At 50.1% G+C, this 13,888-nt stretch overlaps 1 protein-coding gene across 1 annotated transcript in view; it reads left to right on the top strand.

The window, feature by feature from the left end:
• Positions 1-13,888, top strand: part of ILK (integrin linked kinase) — a 104,371-nt gene that overhangs the window by 76,174 nt on the left and 14,309 nt on the right. The window contains exons 7-9 of the mRNA XM_088464030.1: positions 758-843; positions 919-1,028; positions 10,044-10,171. Of these exons, the coding sequence (XP_088320156.1) occupies positions 758-843; positions 919-1,028; positions 10,044-10,171 (324 nt within the window). The remainder of the gene's footprint in view (positions 1-757; positions 844-918; positions 1,029-10,043; positions 10,172-13,888) is intronic.

Here is a 13,888-nt window from a genome sequence, read left to right as displayed (position 1 = left end):
AAACAAGAGATATGGTAAGAACTTACCTTTGTTATCTCTGTTTCTACGAAGTCCATAGGGTCCACAGGGCGCCCGCCCTGACGCACCTGGCTTCATATGGGCTATGTGACTGGTCACCGGTTTTCCGTCTCCCATTTCTGTGAGTATGGTTTCTTGTGTGTTCCAGTCTTCCTTCTCTCTGTTTAGTCTCCTCCTCCAGCCTTAGCTGCTTACCAACTGAGGTGCCTGTGGTCGGGGGCAGGGTATAGAGGAGGACGGACCCAAGTGCATCCTGGGAGCAGCAAAGCTTTAACTGCGTGGTGCCCGTGGATCCAGATCCAGCTATACCCCAAGGTCACCCTGTGGACCGTATGGACTTCGTAGAAACAGAGATAACAAAGGTAAGTTCTTACCATATCTCTTGTTATCTGTGTGCTTCTGAGTCTGTATATAGGAGACTGTGCTGAGTAATGTGATAAGCAGCGCTGTGAATGCGTCAGAAGAGAGCGTTATATTGTGGGTATGTGATGATGTCACAGTGATGTCAGACATGAAATAAGGGAGATGTGGAGGAGCTGATATAATTCGAGTCTGTTGGATATAGATAAAATGAGTATTATGCCTCGTGGCTCTTGTGATTGCCCCTATCCTGGAAACCTGTACCATTCCCTACCCTTGTAGCCCAGTCTTGACCTCCTCCTGTGCCTGGCTGTACCGCTAACCATATAACCCCCTGTTACTGGAGCTTCTCCCCATCTCACGTGTCCTTTGCCCACAGGTAACGGTACTCTGAATAAGCAGGCTGGCATTGATTACAAGCAGCTGACTCTCAGCCACAAGCTCCACGACAACCATTCTGGGGAGGTGAGTACCAGTGATGGTCCCTATCTGTGCATGTAATCACACCCGTCTATAGTAATAACGCTTTTCTCCCAATAGCTGTGGAAGGGGCGCTGGCAGGGGAACGATATTATCATCAAAGTCCTCAAAATACGAGACTGGAGTACAAGGAAAAGCAGAGATTTCAATGAGGAGTATCCGAAACTGAGGTGAGTCCCACACTGAGTATTCCTACTGTCAAGGCACGTGGGCCACATTGAGTATTCATACTGTCCAGGCGCGTGGGCCACACTGAGTATTCATACTGTCCAGGCACGTGGGCCACACTGAGTACTCATACTGTCCAGGCGCGTGGCCCACACTGAGTATTCATACTGTCCAGGCACGTGGGCCATGCTGAGTATTCATACTGTCCAGGCACGTGGGCCATGCTGAGTATTCATACTATCCTGGTACGTGGGCCACACTGAGTATTCATACTGTCCAGGCACGTGGTCCACAGGGAGACCTTGGGCGGGGGGGTATAGGCATGGCAGAGTCATCCGGTCACCACGCAGTTAACTTTTTACTTCCCAGGATGCACTGGGTCCGTCCTCGGGCCAGAGGCACATCAGTTCGTTAGGTGTTTGGCCGGAGTCGGGTTACTGGTAAAGCAGTGGGGCCGTTCAGCCCCTGAAGATGCTGAAAAGGCCAGCGGAAGTCCGCGCTGCCACTCCTTCACCCCGGTGGTGCCGAGACGCTGGTACTGATCCGGGGATCTCAGCAGGGATGCCGGGGTCTTGACTAGCAGGGAACCCGGGGAATCCCTGGACTGCGGCCGGATGTCACGGGGATCAGGTAAGCAGCGGGCCACCGCGTGCGGTGACCCGCTAAAGAGCAGTCCTTTTCCCCTGGGGGTTGGGAACACCCGGGGATCCGGCAGGTGGAGCCAGACACAAATACATATCTGAGCAGTAAGTTCGATATTGCTCTACAGCTACGTGTGGGAGAGACAATAATGTGCGCTCTGCTATTTGGCAGGTCAGGTGCTGCAGGTGTAAGTGAGGAGGAGATGGTACAGGATGGATTAGGTGGTATAATACAGCAGGCCCTTCTAATGTCCCGGTCCCTGTGTAGGAACCCCCTTGGGCTTCCTTTTATCTCAGGTCCTGGCTACTATTACGGACCGCTTAGCGGTGCCATCTGCTTTCCCCTCTATGGGGTTACCACAGCAGTCTGTTTTTTTCCCTCTCGGGATTTGCCACAACAGATTACTGCTATACAGATTGCTCCTGTGCCCCCACCATGGGTAGATGGTGGCCACCTCTACTGCTCTACAGACTTGTTGCAGGAGGAGAAAGCCGCTAAGTCATCTAGGCTTCCTATGGGGTCATCACAGTCCAAACAGCTCTCAGAGTCTGAGATGTCAGAGAGAGATTGCGGATGTCACTAACCCTGAGTCCCCTCCACTGGAGATGGAGACTTGGTTTGGGGTTACTATTCCTGCCTTGGTGTGGACTGTCAGAGCCTAATAGAGGATGACAAACCAGCTCCTCTGTTCAAGCAGGCTCTGTTTGTACAGATATAGGACTACTTATGCGTAATTCACTTTATCGGATCATTTTGTTGATTGCGAACGCCTGGTAAGAGGTATCAAGCTCAGAGATGTTTGACTGCGTGTTATCCATTTCCTGATGTTCATTGCACGAAATCCCCTGCAGTGGATTCACATGTAAGACAGTTACTTACAAGTGCTACGTTACCTACGCCTTCCATTTCTTCCCTGAAGGTTAGGAAGGTGGAGGTTTCCCGGAAGTCTATATACCCTTCCCTCAAATGCTTCTGGGGCTCAGATGACTTTGGTTGGTAACATTAGAGATGCAGCCTCTTATATTGGGGAGGCTGCTCTGGATATCAGTCTTCTGACTTCCAGTGTCTCGGCTGCAGCTGTGTCTGATCGCCGTTTCCTGTGGTTACATTCTTGAAGGGCAAATGCTGATTCCACCTACCATGCTCGCCATACATGGGGAAGTATTGTTTGGTCCTGACATGGACAGGATTGTGGACACATTGGCAGTGGTTAATTCTACGTTTCTGCCTTCGGCTGCGGCTTCAGCGAAGCCTTGCACCTCTTCCTTTCGATCCTTACGTCCTCAAGGTTAACCCACAGGTCAGGCCTTCAGCTTCCAGAAAGGCTGTCAAAATCAAGAAACAGGCCTGGAGTACAAGACGTCCTGTTTCCAAGTCCGAGTATAAACCCTCCGCCTAACGGGACGGGCCTCCCTTTGGGGGATCCCAGGGTGGGAGGCAGACTTCTTCAGTTCACCCATGGTTGGTGTCAGACCACCGCTGACACCTGGGTAAGGGAAGTGGTTTCTCACGGGTTCGCCCTCTCCTTTCGCAGAAGACCTCCTTTCTGCACAGGCCTTCAATCAAACAGAAGGCCGTACACTCCTTGCTTCAAGCAGGAGTCATAGTACCTGTCCAGTTGCACCAGATGGGAATGGGTTATTATTCCAATCTCTTTCTGGTTCAAAGACCGAACGGATCCCATCGGCCTATCCTCAGTCTCAAGTCCCTGAACAAATTCCTCAGGGTACCTCGGTTCAGGATGGAAACCTGACGCTCAATTATAGTGGCTATGGATCCTGGGGATTTTATGGTGTCACTGGATATTCAGGATGCATACTTGCATATCCCAATTACTTCGACTCACCAGTGTTTTCTCAGGTTTGCGGTTCTGCAACAACATTTCCAGTTTTGGGCTCTACTGTTTGGTCTCTACTGTACCTCAGGTATTTACCAACATTATGGCGGTAATGGCAGCCCATCTGCGGCTGCAGGGGTTCCGCCTGTTACCCTACCTGGACGACTTTTTACTGTTGGCAAGTTCTTCAGACGTATTCACCACCACCACCACCTACAGCTGACGCACGGGTGCTTTATCAATTGGAAGTAGTCCTCCCTGATTCCATCTCAAAGGATGCTCCATCTGGGAGCTCTGTTGGTTTCACAACAGTAGCAGATCTTTCTGGCTGCGGAAAAGATCTCCACTTTGCAGATGTGAGTCCGCAGATGCCTACACAGTCACCGAGTGTCCTTCCACTCAGCAATTTAGTTACTGGGTTTCATGGTATCGACTTTCGACATGGTGTAGTATGCCCAGTTTCATTCCCGGCCTCTACAGAAATTGATCCTCCTCCAGGTGGGACGGATTACCCCATTGGATATAGGCACAAACGATGGTGCTCTCTCCAGAGGTGCGTCTGTCTCTTGCTTTTAGGCTGCAGACGGGCCACCTCACCAGGGGGCGCCCCTTTTGGATTCCGGACTTCGTCCTACTGACGACTGACGCAAGTCTCTGGGGTTGGGGCGCAGTGACAGGTCCACACTCATTTCAGGGCCCTGCAACAAGCCATGCTCATACTTTGCGGAAAGCCCGTGCAAGTTCAGTCAGCCAACGCCACGACGTGGCTTACTTCAACCATCGAGGAGCAACTCTAAGTCAGGCGGCAATGACAGAGGTGTTACGCATCCGGACATGGGCGGAAGCTCATCTCCCAGCCATATCGGCAGTGTTCATTCCAGGAGTTCTCAATTGGGAAGCGGACTTCCTCAGCCGTCACGACGTGCATCCCGGGTAATCGTCTCTTCACCAAGAAGTGTTTCAGCTCCTAGTGGACAAGTGGGGCCTTCAGACACAATCACAAACTGCAGTGTGAAACGGGTCCAGGACAAAAGACACCAATGCTCTCTTGGTAAACGCTCTGTCAGTCAAGTGGACCTTCCAGTTTGCGTACCTGTTCCCTCCAATCTCCCTTCTTCCTTGAGTTCTTCGAAAGTTCAAACGGGAAGGAGGCACTGTCCTGCTGGTGGCTCCAGCATGGCCCAGACGTCACTGGTACTCAGATCTTCAGAGTCTCTCCATTGACACTCCGTTGCTGTTGCTTCAGCATTCGGACCTGTTGTCTCAAGGTCCTTGCTTTAGCCTGGACCGGGGTCATTCTGTCTTTGATGGCGTGGCTCTTGAGACATCCCTCCTAGGGTCCAAGGGTTTTTCTGGCTCTATGGTTAACACAATGCTGGGATCGTGTAAACCATTGGATGTGGTACGTGCCCTCGGGATTTATGTGGTCCGTATGAGTTCCCTTCGGAAGTCGGACTCCTTTATTGTCCTCTATGGATTCCACAAGCAGGGATGGCCAGCCAATAAACGGACATTGGCTAGATGGATTCGTATGACGATCTCTGACGCTTACACTTACGAAGGGCATTCTGTACCGCCTTCTGTTACTGCTCATTCTACTCTGCCTGTAGGTCACTCGTGGGAAGCTCACCGTGGTGCCTCGGCTGTACAGCTTTGTACGGCGGCCGCGTGGTCTTCTGTCCAGACCTTTCCAAGGTATAATGCATTTGATACCTTTTGCCTCTGAGGATGCTTTCTTTGGGCAACGGATTCTCCTTTCTGCACAGGAGCATCCCCACCCTTAAATGGAACTGCTCTGGGGCATCCCCAAGGTCTCCTTGTGGAGCCTATAGACCCTGAAGAAGAAAATGAGAGATACGATAAGAACTTACCTTTGTTCTCTCTCGTTCTTTGAAGTCCATAGGGTCCACAGGGCACCCACCCTTACTCACCTGCGCTTCAGATGGGCTTCGCTCTGGTCACCGATTTTCCATCTCCTTCTTTGTGAGAATGTGATTCTTGTGTGTTCCAGACTTTCTTCTCTCTTTATCCTCCGGCCTTTAGCTTGTTACGAACTGATGTGCCTCTGGCCCAGGGGTGGGGTATAGAGGAGGACCCAGTGCATCCTGGGAATAAAAAAATTAACTGCATGGTGCCCGGATGATTCTGCCATGCCTGTACCCCCCAAGGTCTCCCTGTGGACCATATGGACTTCGTAGAAAGAGAGATAACAAAGGTATCTCTCATTTTTACACCATAGTGCTGGGTTTGATCCGGGAGCTGGAACACTGTTCCAATCCGGATCAGACCCGGCACAGAACACTTTCATGTTGCATCGCCGACCCAGGATATTACCGAGTTGGCGGCGTTCACACCGGAGCTGGCTCTGCAGTGACCGGCTCTTCTGGCATTGCAGTTGACGCTTGGAGATTACATCATCTCCACCCTCCATTGTAGCCGGCCAAGCGGGAGCCATGCGGAAAAATTTGTGACCCGGATCGCACTGTTTACACTGCGGGTGGCACGGGAACGACCCGTGGCCAACCCTGCAAAATGCCCGAGTTGGATCCCCGGGTAGATCCCTTTACACTGACAAAAAATCCCGGGTTGATGCGCATCAATCTGCGATTTTTAGGTCGGCGTAAAAGGAGTATTTTGTCTGCTACCAGCAATTCCCAATCTCGCATCAATCTACTCTTAGAACAAAAAGCTTCTAATTCAAATCATATTTTCTCTTATATATTGATTATTCTGATTATAATGACTTGTATTGATTAATTTGACAAATGCCACATATAATGTTTATCTGAATCATCTATAATATTAGCTGTTGCATTAATCTTTAATTGTCCTTAAGAATCATCATTCCTAAATGTTTCCCATCACTTAGCGCCAATTCCTCCTGGCTTCAGCTTAATGAGATAACAAAGAATCTTTACTCAGTAGACCCAAGGTCACAACGCCTGCTGCTGATATCCGCAAACTACAGATGTGCCCAGCTAGTCTGCTCCGTACAGCCATGTAGTGCGCCATGCAGCGCGCCATGCATCTCGTGCCACACAGTAGCCTTGAGTCGCGCCATACAGAATGTTTCGTAATGGAACGTAGCGTAGCACTGGAAAAAAGTCCTATCGTGTAATACAAGTTTTTGTCCACCAGGTGTCACTTTTCCTAAACTACACAGCACATGCGTCAGTGTTCCAATGACTAATTCTGTATCACCGCCCGATGATTGGCTGACAGAAGCTGTGATTGGGTACACTATAGTATAGCGTTTCAGTCATTGAATCATCAGGGCTGTAGAAGAATGTGTAATAAAGTATTAAATAACAACAGTACAGTATGTGTGTGAGTCCCGTACTGTTAAAAAAAAAAAAAATTATATTATGTATGTATATATATATATATATATATGTCTCATGGGCTCAGACAGGGGTCACAGGCATGTACAGCTTTCACTGAGACGTGATGAATGCGTTTACATGTACTGTATTAATAAGGCATGACTCGGTAGTCCGAGCGTCTTTTATGAGACTTATTACCTTCAAATACATCTGAATCACACAGCGATGCGAATTGATAGCACAAGCAGCTTCTGCTGATTAAAATTGTATGCAGCATGCCTATGTTCTGTGAGCCAGTTTGGGTGTATCTGCACGTGAAACGTTACGTTACAGCATCAGCGACTATAACACTGCCCACTATTGACATTATACACATTGCCTAGTTTAATTCGTACACTTCACATCACATACACGACAGGTGCAGCTCTCAACATGGCTGGTGTGTGTCGGCTAGTGGTTAAGGTGTGCACCTTGCACCTTGGGTTTCCTGAGTTCAAATCATGGAAGGGCAGGTTTTTTTTTTTTTTCCTTTTTAGGTTTTAAATCGAGCGTCTTTTATGCGACTTCGAATTGATAGCACAAGCAGCTTCTGCTGAGTAAAATGATATGCAGCATGCCTATATTCTGTGAGCCAGTGCAGGTGTATCTGCACGGGAAACGCTATCTTACAGTATCAGTGACTGTAACACTGTAACATAGTGATTTGCTTGCAGATACACCCATACTGGCTTACAGAACATAGGCATGCTGCATATCATTTTAATCAGCAGAAGCTGTTTGTGCTAATAAGACGCATTTTTGGGTGAAAAGACGCATAAAAGACGCTCAGCGCTACCGAGTCACACAGCACTCATGTGACCTTGGACTCAAGACATTTCTCTCGACATCCCACCATTTGGCATTTCTGCTATACAGTAGACATTGTATTGTACACATAACGGGGCAAGTTTTTCAGAAAGAGGTTCAATATTTTTAAGTACTTTTAAAACTTTTAAGAACTCTACTGAACTGAAATCATTTCTCTCAGCATCCCACCGCAGTACAAATATTATCAGTGGAGCACTCGCCACCTAGTGGTTAAGCAGTGTATTACATGCCATGGCTTATCTTTCGTTGTAGAATACCACGGTACGCCACAGTACAGCCATCACGTAATGTTCCATGGTGTGACACAAGAGGCCTGAATGGCGCGCTATGAGCAACAAACTAGCTAGGCCCATCTCTAGCCCAAATAACCAGGAACATCATAATGTGACATCGTATTTTATCTTTCAATTAGCTACAGAAAACAAAGACGTTCTCGCCTTACTCCGTGCAGCTGGAATTACGGCAAATGCCATTTCTAATCGAATACGCAAAGGTCTACATGGAGTGTATAAGGCCTAAACCTTTTGTACATATATATTTTGTTATATTATTATACTAGATAGGTTATGCAGGTAATAGGTAAGTTATCATCATGCGCTCGGCAGGGCCGGGACCTATTGCACCTAATCTCACCTGTAGGACATGTGAGGGAATTAGGCAGCGGTAATCTATAAGGAATGGGCTAAGTGATGTCCGGTGTAATATAACGCCAGGTCCAGCTATTATGTGCTTAGCATACATTACTGCTTGGTGTGATTGGTTAGAATCCTACAAAATCCCTGACTTTGTACAAGTGTACCTAGAAGAATTGATGCTGTCACACCAAATACTGATTAGATTTACATTTCTCTTCTGTTCATTCACTTTGCAGCATTGTGTATATTTACTTTCACACATGTGTCCTACTCTGAGCATAATGCTACTCACATGACCACCGCTGAGCATAGTAATACTACTCACATGACCACCGCTGAGCATAGTAATACCGCTCACATGACCACCGCTGAGCATAGTAATACCGCTCACATGACCACCGCTGAGCATAGTAATACCACTCACATGACCACCGCTGAGCATAGTAATACCACTCACATGACCACCGCTGAGCATAGTAATACCACTCACATGACCACCGCTGAGCATAGTAATACCACTCACATGACCACCGCTGAGCATAGTAATACCACTCACATGACCACCGCTGAGCATAGTAATACCACTCACATGACCACCGCTGAGCATAGTAATACCGCTCACATGACCACCGCTGAGCATAGTAGTACTGCTCACATGACCACCGCTAAGCATAGTAATCCCACTGACATGACCACCGCTGAGCATAGTAATACCGCTCACATGACCACTGCTGAGCATAGTAATACCACTGACATGACCACCGCTGAGCATAGTAATACCACTGACATGACCACCGCTGAGCATAGTAGTACTGCTCAAATGACCACCGCTGAGCATAGTAATACCACTGACATGACCACCGCTGAGCATAGTAGTACTGCTCACATGACCACTACTGAGCATAGTAATACCACTCACATGACCACCGCTGAGCATAGTAGTACTGCTCACATGACCACCGCTGAGCATAGTAATACCGCTCACATGACCACCGCTGAGCATAGTAATACCGCTCACATGACCACCGCTGAGCATAGTAGTACCGCTCACATGACCACCGCTGAGCATAGTAGTACCGCTCACATGACCACCGCTGAGCATAGTAATACCGCTCACATGACCACCGCTGAGCATAGTAATACCGCTCACATGACCACCGCTGAGCATAGTAATACCGCTCACATGACCACCGCTGAGCGAAGTAGCCAGGGGTCTAATTGGCACAGGGGCTGCAGGACTGTAAGTTATAGCTACAAGAGCAGCGATGTCTGAAGCTGATGAGGATGAGCACAGGTCATGCGATTTGTGCGCCCCTGGAAGGTGGAGGCCGCACAGAGTATTATTTCTGAGGAGACGGAAGATATAACGGCCAGGCCATGGGGGGCTATCCATCTGCCACAGTGCAGAATTAGCAGCTGAGTTATAAACCTAGGCAAGGCCCAACTTAATCTGGGTTCCAGGTTTACAGGGGATGTGGATGTTTCACAGATTACAAATATATACAGAGGTCTTCCCTAAAGTATTGTTTAATGCATAATGATTTTCCTATATGAATATATAATGCCCTAAATGGTATTTCATAAACATCTGTGCATTACACTGGTTTACCTACACACTGCCTGCACGTGCTATAAGCACCCATCTGATCACATTGGTACATTATTCCAGGTCTATCATTCCTCTCATCTCTTTTATTGTCTCGTCCTACACAGGATATTTTCTCATCCCAATGTCCTCCCAGTTCTGGGTGCTTGTCAGTCCCCACCGGCCCCTCACCCTGTGCTCATCACACACTGGATGCCGTACGGATCTCTGTATAATGTTCTGCACGAGGGAACCAGTGAGTATTGCAGGGTATACAGGAGTGACTGACACTGATGGTTTATCCATGAGGACTGGAGTCAATGGAGGAAGTGGGGGGGCGGTGATGCCGGGAAGTGTATGTGTGAAGATGGTGAGGGGTTTGGGAATAAGGAGTGATTCCGTAAAGCAGTGTGGGGTGAGGAGATGTGATGATGGGAAGCAGTGGGGGTGAGGAGATGTGATGATGGGAAGCAGTGGGGGTGAGGAGATGTGATGATGGGAAGCAGTGGGGGTGAGGAGATGTGATGATGGGAAGCAGTGGGGGTGAGGAGATGTGATGATGGGAAGCAGTGGGGGTGAGGAGATGTGATGATGGGAAGCAGTGGGGGTGAGGAGATGTGATGATGGGAAGCAGTGGGGGTGAGGAGATGTGATGATGGGAGGCAGTGGGGGTGAGGAGATGTGATGATGGGAGGCAGTGGGGGTGAGGAGATGTGATGATGGGAGGCAGTGGGGGTGAGGAGATGTGATGATGGGAAGCAGTGGGGGTGAGGAGATGTGATGATGGGAGGCAGTGGGGGGTGAGGAGATGTGATGCTGGGAAGCAGTGGGGGTGAGGAGATGTGATGCTGGGAAGCAGTGGGGGTGAGGAGATGTGATGCTAGGAAGCAGTGGGGATGGGGAGATGTAATGATGGGAAGCAGTTTGGGGTGAGGAGATGTGATGCTGGGAAGCAGTGGGGGTGGGGAGATGTGATGATGGGAAGCAGTGGGGGTGAGGAGATGTGATGATGGGAAGCAGTGGGGGTGAGGAGATGTGATGATGGGAAGCAGTGGGGGTGAGGAGATGTGATGATGGGAAGCAGTGGGGGTAAGGAGATGTGATGATGGGAAGCAGTGGGGGTGAGGAGATGTGATGATGGGAAGCAGTGGGGATGGGGAGATGTGATGATGGGAAGCAGTGGGGGTGAGGAGATGTGATGATGGGAAGCAGTGGGGGTGGGGAGATGTGATGCTGGGAAGCAGTGGGGGTGAGGAGATGTGATGATGGGAAGCAGTGGGGGTGAGGAGATGTGATGATGGGAAGCAGTGGGGGTGAGGAGATGTGATGATGGGAAGCAGTGGGGGTGAGGAGATGTGATGATGGGAAGCAGTGGGGGTGAGGAGATGTGATGATGGGAAGCAGTGGGGGTAAGGAGATGTGATGGGAAGCAGTGGGGGTAAGGAGATGTGATGATGGGAAGCAGTGGGGGTAAGGAGATGTGATGATGGGAAGCAGTGGGGGGTGAGGAGATGTGATGATGGGAAGCAGTGGGGGTGAGGAGATGTGATGATGGGAAGCAGTGGGGGGGTGGGGAGATGTGATGCTGGGAAGCAGTGGGGGTGGGGAGATGTGATGATGGGAAGCAGTGGGGGTGAGGAGATGTGATGATGGGAAGCAGTGGGGGTGAGGAGATGTGATGCTGGGAAGCAGTGGGGGTGGGGAGATGTGATGCTGGGAAGCAGTGGGGGTGAGGAGATGTGATGCTGGGAAGCAGTGGGGGTGAGGAGATGTGATGATGGGAAGCAGTGGGGGGTGAGGAGATGTGATGCTGGGAAGCAGTGGGGGTGGGGAAATGTGATGCTGGGAAGCAGTGGGGGAAGCATGATGGGAAGCAGTGGGGGTAAGGAGATGTGATGATGGGAAGCAGTGGGAGTAAGGAGATGTGATGATGGGAAGCAGTGGGGGGTGAGGAGAAGCATGATGGGAAGCAGTGGGGGTGAGGAGATGTGATGATGGGAAGCAGTGGGGGTGGGGAGATGTGATGATGGGAAGCAGTGGGGGTGGGGAAATGTGATGCTGGGAAGCAGTGGGGGTGAGGAGATGTGATGATGGGAAGCAGTGGGGGTGAGGAGATGTGATGATGGGAAGCAGTGGGGGTGAGGAGATGTGATGCTGGGAAGCAGTGGGGGTGGGGAGATGTGATGATGGGAAGCAGTGGGGGTGGGGAAATGTGATGCTGGGAAGCAGTGGGGGTAAGGAGATGTGATGCTGGGAAGCAGTGGGGGTAAGGAGATGTGATGATGGGAAGCAGTGGGGGTGAGGAGATGTGATGCTGGGAAGCAGTGGGGGTGAGGAGATGTGATGATGGGAAGCAGTGGGGGTGAGGAGATGTGATGATGGGAAGCAGTGGGGGTGAGGAGATGTGATGATGGGTAGCAGTGGGGGTGAGGAGATGTGATGCTGGGAAGCAGTGGGGGTGGGGAGATGTGATGATGGGAAGCAGTGGGGGTGGGGAAATGTGATGCTGGGAAGCAGTGGGGGTGGAGAGATGTGATGCTGGCAAGCAGTTGAGGTGGAGAGATGTGATGCTGGGAAGCAGTGGGGGTGGAGAGATGTGATGCTGGCAAGCAGTGGGGGTGGAGAGATGTGATGCTGGGAAGCAGTGGGGGTGGAGAGATGTGATGCTGGCAAGCAGTGGGGGTGGAGAGATGTGATGGGAGATGTTGGGTGCTGGGAATTAGAAGTGATGGAGAAGTAGTGGGGGGTAGAGGAAGTGATTACGGGAACATGTGGGTGTAAGGGAGCAGTAACACTGGAAGCAATGGGGAGAGAAGTGTTTCTGGGAAGCAGTGGGGGAGGACGTAGAGTAAGTGCTGGAGGAAGGCTTAGGGGGTGGTGGAAATAAAGAGTGATGAAGGAAGCAGTGGAAGATGGAAATAAGGAGTGATGGAGGAAGCAGTGTGGGTGAAAATAAGGAGTGATGGAGGAATGGTTAAGGATTGGGAATAAGGAGTGTTGGAGGAAGCAGAGGATGGGAATAAGGAGTGATGGAGGAAGCAGTTGGGGTGGGAATAAGGAGTGATGGAGGAAGCAGTGGAGCATGGGAATAAGGAGTGATGGAGGAAGCAGTGGAGCATGGGAATAAGGAGTGATGGAGGAAGCAGTGGAGCATGGGAATAAGGAGTGATGGAGGAAGCAGTGGAGCATGGGAATAAGGAGTGATGGAGGAAGCAGTGGAGCATATAAATAAGGAGTGATGGAGGAAGCAGTGGAGCATGGGAATAAGGAGTGATGGAGGGAGCAGTGGGGGGTAGGAATAAGGAGTGATGGAGGAAGCAGTGGAGAATGGGAGTAAGGAGTGTTGGAGGAAGCAGTGGAGCATGGGAATAAGGAGTGATGGAGGAAGCCGTGGAGTTTGGGAATAAGGAGTGATGGAGGAAGCGGTGGAGCATGGGAGTAAGAGTGATGGAGGAAGCAGTGGAGCATGGGATTAAGAAGTGATGGAGGAAGCAGTAGAGTTTGGGAATAAGGAGTGATGGAGGAAGCAGTGGAGTTTGGGAATAAGGAGTGATGGAGTAAGCAGTGGAGTTTGGGAGTAAGAGTGATGGAGGAAGCAGTGGAGCATGGGAATAAGGAGTGATGGAGGAAGCGGTGGAGCATGGGAGTAAGAGTGATGGAGGAAGCAGTGGAGCATGGGATTAAGAAGTGATGGAGGAAGCAGTAGAGTTTGGGAATAAGGAGTGATGGAGGAAGCAGTGGAGTTTGGGAATAAGGAGTGATGGAGTAAGCAGTGGAGTTTGGGAGTAAGAGTGATGGAGGAAGCAGTGGAGCATGGGAGTAAGGAGTGATGGAGGAAGCAGTGGAGCATGGGAGTAAGGAGTGATGGAGGAAGCAGTGGAGCATGGGAGTAAGGAGTGATGGAGGAAGCAGTGGAGCATGGAATTAAGGAGTGATGGAGGAAGCAGTGGAGCATGGGAATAAGGAGTGATGG

This window comes from Taudactylus pleione, unplaced genomic scaffold, assembly GCF_031769625.1.
Source record: "Taudactylus pleione unplaced genomic scaffold, aTauple2 ptg001564l, whole genome shotgun sequence".
Lineage (NCBI taxonomy): Eukaryota > Metazoa > Chordata > Amphibia > Anura > Myobatrachidae > Taudactylus > Taudactylus pleione.
The sequence above is the reverse complement of the archived record's forward strand: the minus strand, read 5'-3'. Positions and strand labels throughout refer to the sequence as shown.